Genomic DNA, 22,642 nt, shown 5'->3' with positions numbered 1-22,642 from the left:
CCTCCCCCCCTACAACCTGAGAAGGATTCTCCTCACATCCCCAACATCTGTGTTCCAGAGTCCACGTGGAGGGTATATCTGCCTCAGGTTGGTGATGTGGGAAAGGATTGGTGTGGGGTGCAGGTAGGGGAGGAAGACACCCACAATGACTCAGTGGTTCAGAGCCTCTCCATAAAAGGCAAGAGGTTCATCCAGGGGAGGAAACCCCCTGACATCACCTCAAAGGGAAAATGGGCCAGGGAACCTGGGGGTAGTGGTTCATTCTGGGAAAAGGGGAGGGATAGGTTTGTGGGGTGTCCAACAAAGCCTCTCCTCAGAGGCGGGGCTTTGCAAACTGTATGGCGACTCTGCCAGTAGGGTTGCTTGAAAACTTCCTCCCCTCCGAACTACAGGGTCCAGTCAAGCCCCTTCCTCTGTGGCGGCACAACCAGGGGTATCAGTTAGCAGCCGGCTGCTCTCGTGTGGAGTGGGGCACATCACGTAGCGGCCCATCGCCTGGGGATGGTGCACCTCAGCCGCTGTCACAGCAGGCTTGAGAGGCTGGCTCTCCTTGGCAGGGGGCTCCTCGGGGCCCAGGCCCCCAACGGCCCCCAGCTCTGCTTCCTCAGCAGCCACCCCATCATCCATGTTGACATAGAGGATCTCTTCAGGGTCCTTAGACGGAGGGAGGGACTTGAGGATTTTCTCCAGGGCCCAGTGCAGGACTTCGAAGCTGGGACGGTCTCGTGGGTTGAGGGCCCAACAGCTCATCATAAGTTCATACCTGCATGAAGGGGGGTGAGGGTCAGGGGATATGGAGAAAAGTTACTGATGAAATCTTTTGTCCAGGTCTGAAATGCAGTCACCCTTGGTGTAGGTGGTCTGGACTAGGACCCCCCCCCCCTTTATTTCCAGCTGGATCCATTGCGGACTTTTATGATTAGCAGCGAGGAGGCCTGGATCTCCTCACTGGAGTTGCCCTCAACAATGGAACAGAGTAGATTTATAAAAATCATCCAAATCTCCAGATTTTGGGGTTCCAGATTACCAGATCTTGTTTGCAGGCTGGCACTGGTGGCGTGGGAACCCATTGCTCTTGTGTTTTGATATCCCCATTTTGTTAAGACTGGGGCGCGTAAAGGGTTTTGTGGCAGGTCCTTCCAATTGTTTTTGTCTTGTTTTCTCCCCTCCTTCTTGCTGAAGCGCATACACATCCTTATAAGGATTGACTACACTCAGCCCCAAAAAGGGATCTTGGTGCCCTCATGCGCTCAACTGATCACACGTGATGTGTCCCATCAGAGATTGCAGGTGCACATCAGAATGGTCGAGGAGAGAAAAAGATGAGATAGACTGGAAGGGAACAAGGACTGCAGGGAACCCAGTTCTGAATTGATTGGATGCACTTGCTGTGTTGTGTCAGAAAGAAAGCGGAACATGTCAATGGAATATCAGTGGTTCTCAACCAAGGAAATCCACATATGCCCCCAAATTAACAGCAAAGCCATTAGAGCTGCAAAACTGTTAGAGCTGCAAACTGCTCTAGAGGTTGTCATTCATATAGAAGTCTTTTTGAGCCCCTGTTCATCTCTGGAACCATTCCTGTGGCCCGCACTGTGAGGAGCATTGTAGGAATATCTCATAATAGAGATATTGTGGGAATATCTCATCATTTTGGGAATATCTCATGATAGATGGGGACCTTATTGAGGACTTTCAGAGTTGGGGCTTGATCCCAGATTAAGAGACAGTGCTTACAGGCCATCTAGGCAGTCGATTGGCTGTTTGAGGCGGTTGCCCTGGCGCAGGTAGTCATAAATCTCACTGTTTTCCACACCAGGGTACGGCGTTTGGCCTCGTGTCGCTATCTCCCACATGGTGACGCCAAACGACCACTGCAGGGAAGAAGTTAGAACATGGCAGCTGTTAGCCATGACAGTCGAACAGAACCTCCATGTTCAGAGCCAATATACCTCTGCATATCGGATGCTGGAGCCAAAACTAGGGAAAAGACAGGCAAGACCATTGGTTGTGAAACCAGAATCCATCTTTTCCCATTGGTCCAGCGGGATAGAAGCCAGCCTTCTCACTGGCTTGTGAGGGAAGTCGGGCGGGAGGAATCAAAGGCATTGGTTAGCTCACCACATCACTCTTGATGGTGTAAACACGATCTGCCAGGCTCTCAATGGCGATCCACTTGACCGGCATCTTGGAGATACGACCTTGCCGATAATAGTCCCCATTGTAGATCTTTTTGGAGAGGCCAAAGTCAGCCACACAGGCTGTCATGCTCTCGTTCAGCCTGTTGCAGGGAGGAGAAGGCTTGTGTGAATCTGAGAGATTCTCACATTTGGAGATGAAAGCAAGCCAATGTTAAGCCCCTGCATCTGTCAGTCCCATTACCACCCCTCATCCGCTGCCTCCCTATGGCGACCACTCACATGCAGTTGCGGGCAGCAAGGTCACGATGGATGAAATTCTTGCTACTGAGATACTCCATCCCACTAGCGATGTCTGTCATGAACTTGACCAGCGTCTGCGTGGGCAGGTACTGTGGTGGGGAAGAACATAGCTGTTATCATCAGCGGGGGGGGGGGGTCTGCTTTGGGGATTTCGCCTCTCCCCCCAAAAAAAACCATCACCCCCGAGATGCCTGCTAGACTCCTATGCAGAGAACCCAGTCTGTGTATACCATCAATTAATTTCTTATACCAATCCAAAGCGATTCGCTATCAAATACAAATTTACTGAGACACCAATAAATTCTATAAAATCACATTATAATACTGCCATGAAAGCAGTAATGACAATAGTTTAGGATTTTTTTTAAAGCCCATCCCCAGCATAGATACGAAGTAAAAGATGTTCAAAATTAAACTGTTTTCACCTGAAGCCAGGTAAGGAGGATACTGGATAAATCCATACAGGTAGCAAGTTCTACCGTTTGGGGTCCACCGCCAAGAGGGCTTTAGAGACCTGTCTCCCACTGGCACCCTGCATTTTAAGAGGCTACTGACTGCAGACACTGGACTTATGCCCTGCAGCATCTTTCTTTCCATACCTTTCCCTCCCCTGCTGCCCCTTATTCTTTTCAGCCTGATGAAGAATACTGGGGAACTCAAAACCTTGTTAAGACACTTCTGGTGGTCTTAAATAATTATAAAATAATAATAAAAATTATTAAGGGACTGGCTTTGTTATTTTATGGGGTGGGATAGGGTTGCCAGCTCTGGGTTGGGAAATACCTGAAGATTTTGGGACTGAGCCTGAGGAGGGCAGGGTTTGGGGAGGGGAGGGACTTCAATGCCATAGAGTCCAATTGCCAAAGTGGCCATTTTCTCCAGGGGAACTGATCTGTATTGGCTGGAGATCAGTTATAATAGCAGATCTCCAGCTAATACCTGGAGGCTGGCAATCCTAGGGTGGGATTACATACCAGTGGGGTTTCTCCGAGCCGGGAGTACAACAGGAAGCTGTGCAAGTCTCCATGTTTCATGAAAGGCAAAATTACCACCGGGGAGGGGTATCCTTCGCTTTCTGTGTTCTGTAAGCAGACTCCTGGGGGCAAGGCAGGAAGCAAGCCACGGAGAAGGTTGTGAGGGTTTAGGTCCCATGGTGTATTTATTGTATACATTACAATGGAACAGTTTGCTTCTCCCCTCTGATATTTGTGCATTTGGTTAAGACTCCCTGCTCAGTTAGTTCTGTTTGCAGGAACTGTAGACTGCAGGAGTTCCTTTGTCCTGAAACCAGTTGCTCCCATCCCTATACCTCCTTGTTAATAAATGAATGTTGTTTGGAGCACACCCATCTCTGCCCACATGAACCCGTGAGTACCCTATTCCTGATTTGCAAGCAAAAGGGAACATCACAGGTCCATCCCCAGCTACTAATTAGAGAGAAGGGGCTGGGAAAGGGCCACAACCACTGGGGGTGTTTTCCCAAGGTAAAGCCTGTGGATGAAATGCACAAAGTCTGTTGATTTCAAGAAAGGAAAGGATGACCTTCAGTTATTTATTAAGCACCCCCCCCAAATGTTCTTGATGGATAAAGAATGGAAGGGGAAAATCAGAGGGAGGTCCTCTCTAGTTAGCCCAGCAGCTGACCCCAAGCCCCCTCCTGCCCCCTTCCTTACTCTTGGCTTTCCCAAGGAAAACCTCCTGCCTCAGGGTTCTCTGAGCTGATGATATCTCCTTTCCAAATGCCTCGGGGCTGAATGTTATTTTTTTCCTGTGTCTTTCCATAATATGAACCAGAGAGGGAAGCAGGGAGACCCGGGGAGAGAGGAATAGAATAAGCTCCTGCATTGGCCGAGCTCCTCCACACCCCTCTGCCGGACCCTGTCCTCGCCATAGTCCCAGCATCCGTGCCAACATCTGTTTTCCCAAGAAGTTTGCTCTCCTCCCTGTCTCTCTTGGGTCTGCTCTCCAGGGATGATCCATCCAGCCTCCCCGCCCCCACACCAAAGGCTGTTTCTTCTGTTCCATTTCCCACGCTACAGCTTTGCAGAATCAGCAACTAAGTGAGCATGTGCCCAGCACAAACCTGGCCAGGTGATGCAGATTGGCATCAGGAGAGACCATCTTGTCCCAGAATCCCCGGGGCATGAACCAAACTGGATTCTCCAAGTCTCCCCCCTCAACCCACTTCTTCTACAATCCCATCTATAAAATCTGGAGGCAAATCTTAGGGCAGTGGAGAAATGACATGGGAGGGGATGTAGACATAATGCACCCTCCTCTTGCCACACCCACTTGGCATTTACTCTTCACATGCCACAGCTAAAAGGGTCTCCCACACAGCCCCTCCCTCACCAATCAGCTTCATGACGTTGGGGTGGTCGAAGTCCTTCATACAGACCGCCTCGCTGAGGAAGTCCTCCATCTCGCTGCGGGTGCAGATGGCGACTGTAAGGAGAAAGAAGAGGGTGGGAGTGGGAGCAGTTGGGAGACCCTTGCTAGGTTTGCAGTGCCTGGGCACCAGTCCACAGTGTTCAAGAACGAGAGGGCCAGAGAGCATGTGCAGAGCGTTCCAGCACTCCTCTGTGCATCTGACTTTGTCTTTCAGGTCCAACAGCTACTCTTTTTGTAGTAGAGCACAGAGGAGGGATGTTCAGGAAAGATAAGAGTACTAGGAATTTGCCAGACACAGCGAATGTGTATTTTATGGGTCACTGTCAGAGTTTCTGCATACAGTTCTGTGTGAGGAAGCATATGGCTTTGTTGTCTTGACAAAAATATATAGGTGTGTCCTTGCAAGTGTGGCATTTGCCAACACACGTAAGTGTGCCCAGCTACAACTTTTAATGACAGTCGCATATTCAGGAAGGAGATCCTATTGTATCCATGGGAACTAGGCCTCAATCCTCTGGGTCTAATATGTGTTGCCATGGCAACATCATGGGCCAAACAAGCCCAGCTCCCAGGAAGGCATTGTATCCCAAAAGGCCAAATTCCAGCTCAGGGCTCCTGGCCTTTGGTAGCTTTCCGACAGACAGAAGTTCACCCGGGGAAGCTCCTTTCCCCAAAACCTAGAACTTTACAGCAACTGCTGGAAGCACTAAGAGAGCCCTGCTTGAAAAGAGGAAGGAAACTAGACAAGAAAGACACTGGCCTTTTATGCATGGTCTATTTCTGCTGGATCTGCTGCTCTGTAACTGCATAGTATTTGCAGTCAAATTCTCAAAACACTATGCACAGGGGCTTTTTGCCCCCAAAGAAATTCCAGGTGTATGGAATTATGCATCCCCAGAGCTTCTGAACCACGCATGAGTCCCTCTCCCCTGAAAATGCTTTGTAATTGGCTGTGGTGTGTTTTTTTGAAATATGTCACCTGCCCCCACCAGCCCTGCAGCAGGATTATTTCATTTGATCTGAACCAAGTGGCCATTTTACAGCCAAAGCAGAGAAGGGTCCAGACAAACCCCCCACCCATTTGTTTCTGCATTACTCAATGCAGCGGTCATAAGAACATAAAAACATTTGCGCAGTCATTTGTGACACTCATCGTTCCATCAGCTTTCATGCCTATAGGAGGACGTGTACAAGGGCAGCAAATCAGCCCGACTGTTCCATCCTGCCAAGAATTGAAACTGACTCACACTCACTGTGAAACTGACCAAATAAGCAGCCGCTTAAGTCATTTGTGATTATTTCAGCATTCTCTCAACTGTTAGATCTGAAACTGACCCACACTTGCTGTGAAACTGACCAGCAGCCTGAGCAGTATTCTCGCGCTAGTGCACTCAATAATGGCTTTGAGGAGGGCAGGCACATGGGAGGAAGAAGCGAGAATGGACGTGTGGTGATAAACCCAAAGTTACAGTATGCACAGGACTGGTTTTCAATTTGGGATCGAGGCAGATTTTAAACTCAGGGTAAAACAGCATCCTGAAAATGCGGAGGAAACATGAGGGGAGAGCAAGGCAACTTCTGACGGTTGGAAAATACATGTATAATTAAAAAGAAGCTCCAAAGTTGTTGGGGGTGTGTGACCGCGACGGGAACAACCTGTGAATAATGTGCATAGAATCACATTTCCCCAGCTGGATTAGGGGGTCGCATAAGAATAATTTGGGATCTTCAGCATCTTAGCGCCGGAATGTATTTTCGGTGTCAGGAATCAAGTCTGGTGGACAATGGGGAAAGCAGAAAAAAGGAGAGAGAGTGTCTTTGGCCAGGGGCAGAACGATGTCTCCACAGCCTGTCCTACTAACATGAATGATTGTGGGAGAAAGGATTCTGCAATACAGGGAAGGCTGGAATTCCAGCACCTCTGGAGTTCCGGCACCCAGAATCCCTGGGAATGGAGTGGTAACCTCAGAAGTAACGAGCAGGGCTGAGGCAGGGTCCTTCTCCTGCTACAACTTACTCTTCATGGTCTTAACTGCGACCTTCAGGACGGCCCCGTCTTGACTGAGCTGCCCCTCCATGACAGAGCCAAATTCACCTGTAGAGTCAAAGAGAGAGAAGAAATAGCTATTAAAAGGATGAGAAGGGGAAGCTAGAAAGAATCAGCAGCATTGCTAAATAGAATTGTTTCCCATTTAACTTCATTTATACCCTGCCTTTCTCCCAAAGGGGGACCCAAAACAGCTTACATCGCTTTCTTCTCCTCCATTTTATCCTCACAACAACCACAACAATGAGAGTGTGTGGTTGGCCCAAGGTCACCCAGCGAGCTTCCATGGCAGAGTGGGAATTCCAAGCTGGGTCTCAAGGGTTCAAGTCCAGCACTCTTAACTGCTTCACCATCTTTCAGAAGCCAATAAGGAAGAAAAGCAACACTTTATTAACACTTGAGAAATGGCTGGCCCAACCCAAACAGGTAATGTTATCCAGATCATTGCTGGTCCTCTGCTTAGGACTGTCATGGACCACACCCTCACCATCAGGGAAACATTAGTGTCAGTGGCAGGTTGGAATTAGATTGCCATCTTTTAACAGACTTGTGAAATGTTTTTAAATCCATGTTTTAATCCTATAATTCAATTTATTCTATATGGTATTTATGTATTGGCTGCTGGAGGCCGCCATGAGCCTGACTAGATTAGGAAAGAGCAGGGTATAAAACAAACAAACAAACAAACAAACAAACAAATAATGGCCTAGTTTGCAGGGGGGGATGGGAATGCTAACCTCCTTGGGATCCCCTGGAATTACAGCTCATCTCCAGACTGCAGATATCAGTTCCCCTGGAGAAAATAGCAACCTTGGAGGGTGGGGCTCTATGGCATTGGGTCCCACTGAGGTCCCTGTCCTACCCAGGCTCCAACCCCAGATCCCCAGGAATTTCCCAACCTGGATCTGGCTACCCTCCCCCCCCACCCCCCACCGGTGGCCAGGGGGGCCAGGCAGAGGAGGGGGACAAACCTGTGTTTTGAACCCAGGCGTTTAAACAACCTATTCATCTGTAAGAAGTAGAACTCACCTGCAAGTGAACAGACTCAGGAGTTTTGCAAAAGGGGGACATTATTTCCCCTACATATGATAAATACCACAGAACAGCAAAATGTTTGTCAGCTAGTTATTTTCTGCTGAGGTCTTCCCTCAGAGGAAGCATCCGAGGAATTTCATAAGTAAACAAAAGAGTTCTGCAAGTCAAAATTTCTCACTGGGGAGTTAAGAAATTGCTGGAGATTTGGAGCTGATACTTGAGGATAATGGAATTTAGGGAAGGGAAGGAGCTCAGTTGGGGTGTGATGCCCTATACAGCAGGGGTCCCAAACCTTTTTGAGCCTGAGGGCCCATCTGGAATTCTGACATGGCACGGTGGGCGCAGCAACAAAATGGCTGCCACAAAACAGCTGCCACAGCTTAACTTCAGTAACACAGTGCAGATCCTTGTGCTGTGGTGGCAGCTGCTGCCAAAGCAACATTTTAAAAAATCTGCACAGTTGATCAAATCTCCAATAGTCAATCAGAAGACATGCTGGGCAAAAGCCCAACTTGGCCCCACTCACTTCCTAAAAACTATTGGTGGGTGCCAGAAAAGAGGTCTGGGGGCACCATGGCACCCACGAGCACCATGCTGGGGACCACCGGCCCTAGCGTTCGTCCTCCAAAGCTGCCATTTTCTCCAGAGATCTCTGTAGTCTGGAGATCAGTTCTAATCCCGGGAGAACTCCAGGCTTCCCCTGGAGGTTGGCAATCCTAGCTCTTCTAAATTGTGTGGGATGCAAGCCAGAAAAGGAACATGTCTCGTCCACTGAATGTTCCTAAAGGAGATCTCTGATACCAGCCCCCACCACTGCATGGGGGGGGGTGTCACTTGAGTTTTGCCAAGGCATCTGCCTGGAGAGGAAACACAGGTGGGGAATCCATTACTCCTTCCCTTCCTGGGGCAGAAGAACATGACTCTTGTAAGGGCTTCGGCACGCGACGTGAGCTCTTCCAGAGCCAAGTTGACTACTGACATTTTCCGGAATCAGACTTTCCGTGTCTGACTCAGTTTGCTGCTGGCGGCTGCTGCTTCTGCCTTCTCAAATCTGGGGCATGTGAAAGGCCAGCCAAGACCTGAGAGTCAGGCACATATGGCTTAGATAGCTGTAAGCGTTCTCCCAAATTTATGGTGCCATGGGGCAGGTTCACGAAGGAGAAGAAGGGGAAAGAGAACGACTTAATCCAGGGGTGTCAAACTCATTTGTCACGAGGGCCGGATATGACATAAATGCCACTTGTTTGGGCCAGGCCATGCCACGCCAGCCCAGATCGAGAGTGGGGTGTGTATGTGGCTGCCTCGGCTAGCTCGGGGGCCAGATAACAGCTCTCAAGGGGCAGGATCCAGCTCGCTGGCCATATGTTTGACACCCTTGGTTTAATCAGAACCAGGGTTGGGAAACCCAAAATGTTTGCAATGGCAGGGTTCAGCCCAGAAAAGCAAGGTTGCTTCTGGGCATGGCAGAGGCCTTTCTCTGCTGAGTAGCCACAACTCAGCCCATGCATGACTACCCAGTTCTCCAGCTAAGCGACTGCGTGGGGCAGCACATGGAGGGCATGGGTCATGGCTTGCAGGGCCTCGGCTCCCTCCCAGACATCAGCAACAAATAGGGTTGCCAGGTGGCAATTGCTCACCAATCCACCCAGCTGCAAGGAGCAGCAATCACACGCGTGTGCAACCATGTGCGACGTGATAGCACTTCCAGGTTTACCCCCGGAAGTACCGCATCACAACAGGACGCCTGAGTTCTAAAGTGTCCCATTGAGATATGGCGCTTCCAGGGGTCAATCTGGAAGGGAAGGCATTGCGCCGTGTGCAGGATCGCTGACCCAGCTCTGCCCCCAAAACCTCCCACCGTTGGAGAGGGGGGACCTGGCAAGCCTAGCAACAAACCTGGCACAGGGCCGGCATCAGTTATCTGCTGAGGTGGGGCAGCTGGGGCCCAGGGTTTCTGGCAGGGCCAACTGCTGCCAGCACCCCCTTCCCACTCACTTGCTAGCCCCCCCCCCCCATGTCCCCTGCTGCAAGCACTGCGCCCGGCCACTGGGGAATGGGCTGCCGGCACTTGTGAGCGTGGGCCCTGGGGAGGCTTGGGAGCAGACAAGTGAAGAACTCAAAGCAGGTGGGAAGGAGGACATGAGTGCCTGGTGGTGGCAAGAGGAGGGAAAGGAGGCTGTGGGCACTGTCTGCCCAGGGCCCCTGAAAACCTGGCATCGGCCCTGGCCTGGCATCAGCACTTGGGGCTCTGCTGTGTTGCTGCAGGGCCTTGGCTCAGACTAGGGTTGCCACCTCTGGGTTGGGAAATACCTGGAGATTTTGGGGCGGAGCCAGAGGAGGGGTTTGGGGAGGGGAGGGACTTCATAGAGTCCACCTTCCAAAGCAGCCATTTTCTCCAGGTGAACTGATCTCTGTCACATGGAGATCAGTGGTAATCCCAGGAGATCTCCAGCCACCACCTGGAGGTTGGCAACCCTAGCTCAGACCCATGCAGGCCTAGGAGGTTTTGGGTGTACCTTGCTTAGAAAAACAAAGCACCTTGAACCAGCCCCACATCTAGGACTCAGGGATCCAGGTTTCCAAAGGGAACGGCAGAATCAGGCTCGAGTTGCGCCGCTGCCTGCCTCCGGATTTAGGAATTAATCTTGCAACTCAAGTTTGCTAGAGAAAAGTTTAAACTTTTGGCTGACCAGAGAGTCCCAGGATCCTACAGCCAGATATTCCAGTCTTGTGATTTTCCTCCCACATCACAATTTGGCTGTCACCTTTTCCTCTCATTCCTCTGTTTTTATGTTTAAATAAAAGTTTCCTCTGGATACCTTGATGTTTTGGACTCTCTTGCAGTGAATCGTATATCTTGTTATTTACAATCTGCGGACCTTAATTTTTTTAAAAAAATATAGCTAAATATCAGGAAAGCCTTTTTTACAGAATCGGGACTGTTCCAGCAGGGTCTGGTGTTCTGCAGAAGCCTAACAGAGGTTCCTTGATGAGAAGAACAGCCCTGAAAGTCAGCTGGAAACTTTGGGTATGCTCTAGGCTTCACCCAGTGTGAACTGTGTGCCTTTGAGATGGCGCCCAGAAACCCCTACAATGCTCATACAAGCAGAGGTTCCTCAGAAGACACATTAATGTAGAAAAGAGTTCTCCCGAGCACAGAATGTTTGAAAAACAACCCAGCCCCCTGCCCTGAGTTAGCATAACCAAAGGGTGTAATGTAAAAATTAGCAACTAGAGCAGGGACTCCAAAAGTGGTGCCGGTGGGCGCCATGGTGCCCGCCAACACTTTTACTAGTGCCCACTGAGTGCTTGTAGAAAGTGGGCGGGGTTAGGTGGGCCTTTTCCCCATCAGGTATGTTTGCCAACCTCCAGGTGGTGGCTGGAGATCTGCTATTACAACTGATCTCCAGGCGACAGAAATCAGTTCCCTTGGAGAAAATTGCTGCTTTGGCAATTGGACTCTATGGCATTGAAATCCCCCCCCTCCCCAGGCTCCACCCCATAACCTTCAGGTATTTACGAATCCAGAGCTGGCAGTCCTACCATCAGGGCTTCTGACTGGCTGTGCAGAGTGAAAGGCATCCTGTTAAACAACTTTAGCCTGACATGTTGAAGAAGTGCTATCAGTTATATGTTACCTCACTCCCTGACACTGTGGTTGGCTCCGCCTTCTGGGACAACCATTTTGTGACTGTAAGCAGGGGCCTGTGTCAGAATTCCAAAGGTGCCTGCAGGTTCAAAAAGGTTGGGGACCCCTGGACTAGAGAAAAGCCTGGGTTGTGGAGAAGGCCGCTTGGCTCTCTCATTGCCAGTCTAGAGGCAAAAGAGATGGGGAGAAATTGGCATTGGAACTTGCCTACAGACGGCATCAGGGGGCAGCGCTTGAGTTGCTGGCTTACCCCCTTCCCCACTTTCTTCTCAGCTGGTCCTTGAGGAAAAGTAATCCCTGGTCATAGACCTAACGTTTCCCCAGCAGATTCTCTATCCTGTTTTTCTTCATGCATCTTTAGAGTAAAGCTCTCTGGATGCTTCAATTGGACTCACACTTCATTTACTTAGAAGGAAATTTTGGTGGGCAGGCATGCGGTCAGATGTGGACTCCTTCATCCGCAGCTGCCCCATCTGTGCAGCGGCCAAACGGGCACAGGGAAAACCGCCCGGACTTTTGCAACCGTTAGAGACCCCCTCTAAGCCTTGGGAGGTGATTGCAATGGACTTCATGACGGATTTACTCCCTAGTGGGGGAAAGACTGTACTTTGGGTGATTACTGATCTGTTTTCCAAACAGGTGCATCTTGTGCCCTGCGCAGGTATCCCTTCTGCCCCGAAATTGGCCCGCCTCTTTGTGTCACATGTCTTCCGTCTACATTCCTTCCCACGCTAGGTGGTAACGAACAGGGGCTCAAATTTTGTGGCCAAATTCTGGAAAGCTTTCCTCAAACTATTGTCGAAGGCTTTCACGGTCAGAGTTCATTGGTTCTTGTAGGTTATCCAGGCTGTGTGGCTGAACATGGACTGACACAAACAGGACACAGGGTCTTATTTCAAGATACTGAAAGACTGGACAATTCTACCAACTATTTTGTCAGATTGCACAGAGAAGCCATTGAAATTCATAAACATCAGCACAACTTTAACAGAAAAGAAGAGAGTTTAAGAATGAATAAGGCTTGGCTTCCTGTCCTGAAAACCTCCAGACTAACAAAGACTACAGTCCACAATAGCCATGCAGATTAGCTTTGGATTTCACATATTAACAGATCACTTAAGGATACAATGGTTCACATTAACATATCACACCCTCATTAGCACATTATCTTGATACTTACAGGACAATGATTAGCACATTACCTTTGATACTTTTTGCAGGACAATGATTCAGCTCAAACCCAACCCCTTTCTGACTATATATTATTCTTCCTACACACTTGACACTGAGAGACACTGTCCTTCAGTGTTACTCCTCTGAAGATGCCTGCCACAGCTGCTGGCGAAACGTCAGGAAAGAAAATACCAAGACCACGGTCACACAGCCCGGATAACCTACAAGAACCAATTTCCTCAAACTGGTTGGAGTGGAACAGGGACTATCTAGTGCCTTCCATCCCCAAACGGATGGTCAAACCGAACTGGTAAATGCGGTCTTGGAATGTTATTTGCGCTGTTATGTCAATTACCATCAGGATGACTGGGTAAACCTGTTGCCTTTTGCCGAGTATGCTTCACCAATCCACAGGGTTCAGCCCGTTTCAGATTGTTCATGGTAAAGAGTTTAATCCTGTGGACCATGTCGATGTATCTGAGGAGGGGGGGGGGGCTGATGTGGCTGAATGAGTGCCTTCCATTCAAACAACTGGCCATGGCTGGTTAAAAATCTGGAGCGAGCCAAACGAAAGTACAAAGCTCAAGCTGACAAACATCGCTCCCCCAGTAAGGAATACAGGGTGGGGGATCTCGTCTATCTGACCACCAAGAACCTACGATCCACCCACCCGTGTGACAAACTCAGTGCCAAGTACGTAGGTCCGTTCCCCATTTCCCGGATTATTAATCCAGTAACTGTAGAACTCTCCTTGCCAAAGTCGCTACGGAGAATTCATCCTGTGTTCCATGTCAGTCTCTTAAAACCGTACGTTTCTTCCCAAAGATAGCATCCTGAGCCACAACCCGAAGTGCCTGAAATGGTGGGAGGGGAAGAACATTTTGAAGTGGCTAAGATACTGGATTCCCGCTTTTGCTACGGTGCCCTTCAATACTTGGTTCGCTGGAAACATTTTGGTCCCGCCCAAGATGAATGGGTGCATGCCCGTGACGTATCCGCCCCCCGTCTGGTGCAAGAATTCCATTCCACCTACCCTCACAAACCCTCGGTGGAAGGGTGAAGGGGGGGTCTTTAGGGGGGCAGAATGTCAGGAGCAGGCCATGAAGACAGTTCATGGTTGTGCTCCCAGGTGTTGTTTTGCAGTTCTCTCCAAGGCCAGTCTGTGCCCCGTGTTTAGACTTCATAGAGTCCTTCATAGATTCCTTTAGTGTGGGAATTTCCAAGTACTCCTTCCTGCCACTGGGAGGGGGGTTGCCTAGGGTTACTGCTTATCTCCTTTAGCTTTTCCATATATGTATGTGCCTTGCCTTAGCCCCTTACTAGTGTCATTCTGAATATGGCTTCTGTAACCTGTCGAATCTAATCAATAAAACTGCTTTCGTGGACTTGCCGTCTGCTGGAATCTGTTTATGGGTTTGCCGCAGGACTAGAGCTCACACTAGGGAACAACCCCCTCCACACACACACACACATGGTAAAAAGGGAAGGGGGTGAAAATGTTCGAGGGGGGAACATGTGTGCCAGAGACTTTTCCAGCTCAGCTTTCCAAAATGTTTTCAAACTAATCCCAGCTGTGCTCGGAGGAAACTTTTCGACTTCCTAATTGAAGATGAGAAGAAAACCGGGCCAAACCTACAATCCAAATGAGCAAAACAGGCCTTTCTGCCCAAAGCTCTTTCTCACCCATGGAGGGGGGCGGTGCGGTTGTGAGCTGCGAAAAAGCCAACATTGAATAAAAACTTCTTAATCTTTCAGGTGTCACAAGACTCCTGTTTAGGATTCTCAAATTCCAAGTGGGGCCTGGAGATCTCCTGGAATTTCACCTGATCTCCAGATGACAGACATTAGTTCCCCTGAAGAAAATGGCTGTTTTGGAGGGTGGATTCTATGGCATTATACCTTGCTGTGGTCCCTCCCCTCCCCAAAACCCACCTCACCCCTAAATTCTCCAGGAATTTCCCAACCTAGAGTTGGCAACCCTACATCCTGTTTTTAAAAAACCACCCTTATTTGTCCTAGAAGAAGAAGAAGAGTTGGTTTTTATATGTCTTTCTCTACCTTTTTAAAAAGAGAATCATACTGGCTTACAATCTCCTTCCCTTCCCCTCCCCACAACAGGCACCTTATGAGGTAGGTGGGGCTGAGAGAGTCCAGAGAGAACAGTGACTAGCCCAAGGTCACCCAGAAGGTGTAGGAGGAGGGAAACAAAACCTAGTTCACCAGATTAGTGTCCACCACACATATGGAGGAGTGGGGAATCAATCTGGTTCTCCAGATTAGAGTCCACTTCTCTTAACCACTACACCACTACACCGCTCTCAACCACTACACCACTGCTCTTAACCACTGCGCCTACAATATACAATCTCTTAACCACTATGCCTATAATATACCATCAACAGTTCAAAAGGTACCTTGACAGGAGCAACATATACAAGGGCAGCTAGCAGATGCATGGAGGCTTAAGTGTTCATGTGCACTTAGGTCGTGTGCACTCAAGAGATGCATCTATCTCTCCAGAGATTTCACAGCTAGAGACCCTCCTGTGCCTTAACATTCAGTATGTCAGTTGCTAAAGCAGTGGGTTCAGAATCCAGCTCCCTCACACCTCCAAAATTTATTACGGCATTCTCAAAGGGCCAACAAAATTAACTTGAGAAAACAAAATTAATTGAGAACAGAGATAAGATTGTTTCCTGGGACAAAAACCAGGAGACAGGGACTGGTGTCTGGTTCGCTGAGACATCCCAGCGATGGAAATAACGTCACACAAATAATCAGTCCACTTACGTAATTCCAAACGCCTCTTTCCAGTTGTGCAATTTGGGGTGTGTGTTTTTCTGCACTAATTTCACAACACTGGGGTGTTTTCCAGGTTTGGGGGAAGGACATGGGTCAGCTGCGAGGCAGGCCAGAGATATGTTAACCTCTTCCTACCTATGCAAAGTGTCTCCCAAACAGGCCCTTGGACTCCCCAAGTCTGAAATAAATAGTCACCAGAAGCTGGAAGCCAAGTTCTCTAATGTGAAATGCAGCTTTTCCTCCATGTGACAGAGATCAGTTCTTCCTCCTGTCGTGCTGCTGAGACCTAGAACTTCCTCCTAGAAAACCCGCACGGCACAGCCTCCATTCCCCCCTCCCACTCTTCAAGCCTCACCTTTTCACACCTCGCTCGCCAGCGTTTCTCGTACTCTTTGAACTTCCTCCTGGCTCTACATTGATCCCCAACCCACAGACTAACACCAGTCACCGAACATGTAGCTATTTTTATGCACACATGCATCTTTCCTAGGGTTGCCAACCTCCAGGTGGGACCAGAGAAAAATAGGCTCTGTGCTGTATAGTTGGTGGAGAAAATCAAAACAGCACACAAGGCAATAATGCAATAGAAATATATTAAAGTGAATAAATGTGAAATTTGTGACAACTTATCTATATACACATATACGAAAATACATTATGCAAACAATTACAAATTACGAACACATAAAAATGCACATAGAACAACCAACAATCCCAGTCGCAAGGAAGAAGGTTAAAAAACCTTCTAACAAGATCTTCTGTACAGAAGTAAGTATATCAACCAGAGGTCTTCACAATTATTCAATGAATAATAACTTTTTTTCTTTTTCAGAATAAGAATAACAGCAGACTTGGGAATGAGTCCAAAGGAAAAGCAGAAGAAGCAGCAGGGACATGTTGTCTAGATCATGTGACCACGTTTCGCTGTAAGCTTCATCAGCTGTTCAATCTGCAAAGAAAATACCATACATCTATAGAAACATAATGAATGACAGTTCACAGCAGCCCGTCCGGCTTTCCAGTAAGATCAATGCTGAAGCGTATGATCGTTGTTTCATACGCTTCAACATTGATCTTACTGGAAAGCCGGACGGACTGCTGTGAACTGTCATTCATTATGTTTCTATAGACGTATGGTATTTTCTTTGCAGATGAACAGCTGATGAAGCTTATAGCAAAACGTGGTCACATGATCTAGACAACACGTCCCTGCTGCTTCTGCTGCTTTTCCTTTGGACTCATTCCCAAGTCTGCTGTTATTCTTATTCTGAAAAAGAAAAAAAGTTATTATTCATTGAATAATTGTGAAGACCTCTGGTTGATATACTTACCTTTGTACAGAAGATCTTGTTAGAAGGTTTTTTAACCTTCTTCCTTGCGACTGGGATTGTTGGTTGTTCTATGTGCATTTTTATGTGTTTGTAATTTGTAATTGTTTGCATATTGTATTTTCGTATATGTGTATATAGATAAGTTGTCACAAATTTCACATTTATTCACTTTAATATATTTCTATTGCATTATTGTCTTGTGTGCTGTTTTGGTTTTCTCAACCTCCAGGTGGGGCCAGAAGATCTCCTGCTATTACAATCAGTTCCCCTGGAGACAATGGTTGCTTTGGAGGGTGGACTCTATGGCATTATATCCTGCTGATGTCCCTCTCCAAACCCCATCCGCCCCAGGCTCCACCCCCCTAAAATCTCCAGGAATTTCTCAACCTGGAGTTGGCAACCCTAATGCATCCCCCCAGTCCCAGCATGCTCTACGTAAGGATCTGTGAATTGTGGTACTGATCTAGCAGCAGTGTTAGAAGCAGAACTGAACTGGGCCACTGAACTGGGCCTCTTTGACAATCACCTAAGAGACAGCCAGTGTGGTGTAGTGGTTAGAGTCGGACTAGAATCTGGAAGACTCCAAGTTTGAATCCCCATTCCTCCATGGAAGCTTGCTGGGTGACCTTGGGCCAGTCACGCATACACTCTGAACCTAACTTTCTCCCATATGAACTGAGCTTTTCACTCTGGTCATCTTCAGAGGCCCTGCCATTCATCCCTCTCTTTCCTTGTCCATCACAGTTCTCACCAACCTCCAGGTGCTGCCTGGAGACCTCCCAATATTACGACTGATCCCCAGACTACAGAGATTGGTTCCCCTGGAGAAAATGGCTCCTTCAGAAGGTGGACTCTATGGCATTATATGCCAATGAGGTCCCTCCCCTCTCCAAACCCTGCCTTCCCCAGGCTCAAATCTTCAGGTATTTCCCAACCCAGAGTTGGCAACCCTAGTTCTCACCCCACTGACAAACATGTGATGGGAAACTGATGGAGGGCAGAAACTTGTTTTTCATCCCTTAAACTATAGAGCACTATGTAAGAAATCGATATTGTCGTAATATTTCCATATTTCCTCATTTTTAAAGAAGCAGGAGTGGATTTGGGATAGCAAAATTGGAACCCAAAGAGAAGAGAGGAAGGAAGGAAGGAAGAGACGGAAGGGGGAACCCGCACTCCAGTTGTCCAAAGAGTGCCGGCCTTTCCATGCCACCTGCCTTGTTTTGGAAGTGAAGTGGCTAAGAAAATAAAGGTCTTGAAGCAAGCTGCATCCAAAATCATTGTCTGTAACTGTCCCACTGATGACAATTTCCACGTAGGGTTGCCTACCTCCAGGTGGTGGCTGGAGATCTAATATTACAGCTGATCTTCAGGCAACAGAGATCAGTTCACCTTTGGCAATTGGATTCTATGGCATTGAAGTTGCTCCACCCCCCAAAATCTCCAGGTATTTCCCAACCTGGAGCTGAGGGGTACAACTTGTTTAAAAGGGATAGACAGCTAAGGAAGGGGGGAGGAGTAGCATTATATGTCAAAGATATGTATACTTGTGAAGAAATACATGAATCTGAGAATGGAAGTCCAGTCAAGAGTCTATGGGTAAAAATAAAAGGAATAAGAAATAATAGTGATATTATGGTGGGGGTCTGCTATCGTCCGCCAAACCAGAGGACTTGGATGGAACACTCCTAGACCAGATTACAAAGTTCTCAAAGAAACGGGACATGGTGGTCATGGGAGATTTTAATTACCCGGATATCTATTGGAAGTCCAAATCTGCTAAAAGTGCAAGATCCAATAAATTCCTGACTTGTCTTGCTGACAACTTCCTATTCTAGAAAGTGGACAGGGAAACAAGGGGATCTGCTATCTTAGATTTGATTCTCACCAACAGGGAAGAACTGGTTGATGAGGTTAAAGTAGCAGGCACCCTGGGTAGTAGTGACCATGTCATCTTGGAATTTACAATCTTGGGGAAAGGAAAAACTGTACGTAGTCAGACATATAGGCTGGACTTTAGGAGAGCAAATTTTAACAAGCTTAAACTTCTGCTAGGTAGAATCCTATGGTCAGAAATACTGAAGGAGAAGGGAGTTCAAGAAGGGTGGGAATTTCTTAAAAATGAAATACTGAAGGCGCAATCACAAACCATTCCTATAAGAAGGAAAAATGGGAGGAGCCTAAAGAGGCCAGGGTGGCTCCATAAACAGCTTTTTAAAGATTTGAGAAATAAACAAGACTCCTTTAGGAAGTGCAAGGAGGGCCTTATAACCAAATAAGAGTATAAACAAATAACTAGCACTTGTAGGGAGAGTGTTAGTTTAGGCTAGCGAGAGATGCTGAAAACAACAAAAAAGGGTTCTTTTCCTATGCAGAGAGTAAGAATAAGAACAAGGACAAGATAAATGAAATTATAACAGGAGGTGAAGAGAGGACAGAACTGCTCAATTCCTACTTTTCCTCAGTGCTCAACATGGCATCAACAGAACACACTTTTTTTTTACGTTAGCGGCTGTCTTTCACTTTTAAGAATATACTCCATTCATTTATTCGATTTTTTAAATAATATTTTAACTGAATAAGACTAGGATAGAAGTTAGTACATTGAATTAACTGTAACAAGCATAAAACTTGTTTTATGAATGTATAATATCGACCAAAGAGAACACTATCTATTGCAGACGGAAGAGAATTCTCCCTTTTCCCCTTTTGTATCCTACATAAATACAATAAAAGCATTAAAAATGTAAAAACAACAACAACAAAAACAGAACACATGATGAGAGAAGGGATTTGCAGCCTAGGATTGGCATTGGGGTAATGCACAAACACCTAGTTTCTTTAAATGAATCGAAGTTCTCAGGGCCAGATGAACTGCATCCAAGGGTACTTAAAGAACTTGCAGATGTAATTTCTGAGCCTCTTACCATTATTTTTGAGAATTCATGGAGAACAAGTGAGGTGCCAAAAGACTGGAGGCGGGCAAATATTGTCCCCATCTTCAAGAAGGGGGAAAAGGAGGATCCAGGTAACTACTGATCCATAAGTTTGACTACTATACCGGGAAATGTTTTTGAACAAATCATTAAACAGTCAGTCCTCGAGCATTTGGAAAAGATGGATCTGATTACTAAGAGCCAGCACGGGTTTCTCAAAGTCATGTCAAAGTAATCTTATCTCCTTTTTGGAGAAAGTTACTAACTTGCTGGATCAGGGGAATGCAGGAGATATAGTTTATCTAGCTTTTAGTAAGGCTTTTGATAAGGTTCCCATAATATTCTTCCTGACAAATTGGGAAAATGTGATTTAGATCCTGTAACTGTTAGGTGGATCTGTAACTGGTTGACAGATCCCACCCAAAGAGTGCTTGTTAATGGTTCCTCATCCACATGCAGAGGAGTGACTAGTGGTGTGCCTCAGGAATCTGTCTTGGGCCCTGTGTTGTGCAATATCTTTATAAATGATTTGGATGAAGGAATAGAGGGGATGCTTATTAAATTTGCAGATTATACTAAATTGGGAGGAGTAGCAGATACGGTAGAAGACAGAGCCAAAATACAGGATGATCTTGACAGGCTGGAGAATTGGGCTAAAACCAACAAAATGAGTTTCAACAGAGATAAATGTAAAGTTCTACATTTAGGTAGGAAAAATCAAATGCATAATTATAGGATGGGGGAGACTTGTCTTAGCAGTAGTGTGTGCGAAAAGGATCATGGGGTTTTAGTAGACCAAACACTGAACATGAGTCAGCAGTGTGTTGCAGTAGATAAAAAGGCAAATGCGATCTTGGGCTGCATCAACAGAAGTATAGTGTCCAGATCACGCGAAGTGATGGTATCAGTTTACTCTGGTCTGGTTAGACCTCACCTAGAGTACTGTGTTCAGTTTTGGGCACCACATTTTAAGAAGGATGTAGACAAGCTGGAACGTGTCCAGAGGAGGGCAACGGTGATGGTGAGGGATCTGGAGACCAAGTCCTATAAGGAAAGGTAGAAGGAGCTGGGTATGTTTAGCCTGAAGAGGCGAAGACTGAGAGTGGATATGATAACCATCTTCAAGTACTTGAAGGATTGCCATATGGAGGATGGTGACGTTGTTTTCTGTTGCCCCAGAAGGTCGGACCAGAACCAAATTAAATCAAAAGAGTTTCCGTCTAGACATTAGGAAGAATTTTCTAACTGTGAGAGCGGTTCCTCAGTGGAGCAGACTTCCTTGGGAGGTGGTAAGCTCTCCTTCCCTGGAGGCTTTTAAGCAGAGGTTAGATGGCCATCTGTCAGAAATGGTGATTCTATGAGCTTAGGCAGTTCATGAGAGGGAGGGCATCTTGGCCATCTTCTGGGCACTGGGGGTGTTGGGGGGAGGTAGTTGTGAATTTCCTGCATTGTGCAGGGGGTTGGACTAGATGACCCTGGTGGTTCCTTCCAACTCTATGATGCTATGATTCTAACCATATTCCCGCATGATCCAGGTTCCCTTCTCATTCATGTGCCCTCCAGAGTCTTCTCTATGGGCAACAGCCGTTAGAGAAGAGTGCTGGTTGCCAAGGTAACGTACCTTCCCCAAGGGTTTTCCCCAGCGCCACCTTGTGGCGATCGATCATCACATCTCGCAACTTCTCTTTCAGCTCCTCGCTAATCCCCAGACTGTTCACTGTAGGGAGAAAAGGAGGTTACAGAATGTACACACATACTGCACACTGGAAGCGGAGGTCAAACCTGCAAGGTCTTCTCTCTGGCAGTGAGAGGGATGTAAGGTTAGACAAAGAAGAGTAGGTTTTTATACCATGCTTTTCTCTACCTTAAGGAGTCTCAAAGCGGCTTACAAGCACATTCCCTTCCTCTCCCCACAACAGACATCTTGTGAGGTAGTTGGAGCTGAGAGAGTTCTGAGAAAACTGTGACAGGCCCATGGCCACCAGCAGGCATCATGTGGAGGAGTGGGGAATCGAACCCGGCTCTCCTGATTAGAGTCCGCCACTCAACAACTACACCGTGCTGGCTCTCACCATGCTTTAGGACAGGAAAGCAGCCTGGCTTCTAAGTGCAGTTGGAGAAGGGTTGGGATATCCAGTGTTGGAACCCCTCAGGAATCAAACAGGGGTTGCTCACCTTTCAAGATGGAAACCTCAGTAATGGGTAGGTCAACGAGGAATTGCTAACCATCCCCAACTGGATTCCAACCCAGTCTTCTGACTGGCTCAAATCTCTAAATAAGCTATTTCAGGTCAGAGCATCTTTAATCACGGACACTCCCATGTTGACCCATAAGCAAGGACCTCTGGAAGGCCGAAAGGTCCTCCTCACCTGTCTCTCCTCTTCCCTTGCCTGCTTCTTTCCCAAGCTGAACTTCCTTGAAGTTCCTTGACCCAAGTTTATACTGTCAACAGAATAAGTCTTGCTTTTCAATGTATGTAGTATGCATTCCTGCTGGTCCCTCATAACTACTACCACTCTGAATTCCACTGAGGCAATTCATACCAGGGCCTTGCCCTAGTCCAGGGATTCCCAATGTAGTGACTGTGGGTGTTATGTCGCCTGCCAACATCTTTCCTGGTGCCCACCAAGTGTTTTTTGAAAGTGGGCAGGGCCATTTGTGGCTTTTGCTCAGCAAGGCTTCTGATTGGCCATTGGAGATTTGATTGGCTGTGCAGATTTTTAAAAACACTGCTTTGGCAGCAGCTGCCACCACAGCACAAGGATCTTCACTGTGTGACGGAAGGTCAGCTTCAACATTTCAGGCTGAAGCAACCATTTTGTTGCTGTGCCCACCA

General features: G+C 47.5%; 1 protein-coding gene across 1 annotated transcript in view; it reads right to left on the bottom strand.

The window, feature by feature from the left end:
- Positions 1-399: 399 nt before the first annotated feature.
- AXL (AXL receptor tyrosine kinase) overlaps positions 400-22,642 on the bottom strand; it is an 86,534-nt gene continuing 64,291 nt past the window's right edge. Inside the window, exons 13-20 of the mRNA XM_056846160.1 lie at positions 21,427-21,522; positions 6,850-6,927; positions 4,794-4,886; positions 3,416-3,537; positions 2,421-2,530; positions 2,122-2,281; positions 1,738-1,874; positions 400-763 (exon numbers count right to left, since the gene is read on the bottom strand). Of these exons, the coding sequence (XP_056702138.1) occupies positions 400-763; positions 1,738-1,874; positions 2,122-2,281; positions 2,421-2,530; positions 3,416-3,537; positions 4,794-4,886; positions 6,850-6,927; positions 21,427-21,522 (1,160 nt within the window). The remainder of the gene's footprint in view (positions 764-1,737; positions 1,875-2,121; positions 2,282-2,420; positions 2,531-3,415; positions 3,538-4,793; positions 4,887-6,849; positions 6,928-21,426; positions 21,523-22,642) is intronic.

This window comes from Euleptes europaea, chromosome 3 (assembly GCF_029931775.1).
Source record: "Euleptes europaea isolate rEulEur1 chromosome 3, rEulEur1.hap1, whole genome shotgun sequence".
In the NCBI taxonomy this organism is placed as follows: domain Eukaryota; kingdom Metazoa; phylum Chordata; class Lepidosauria; order Squamata; family Sphaerodactylidae; genus Euleptes; species Euleptes europaea.
This window is presented reverse-complemented; position numbering and strand designations above follow the sequence as displayed.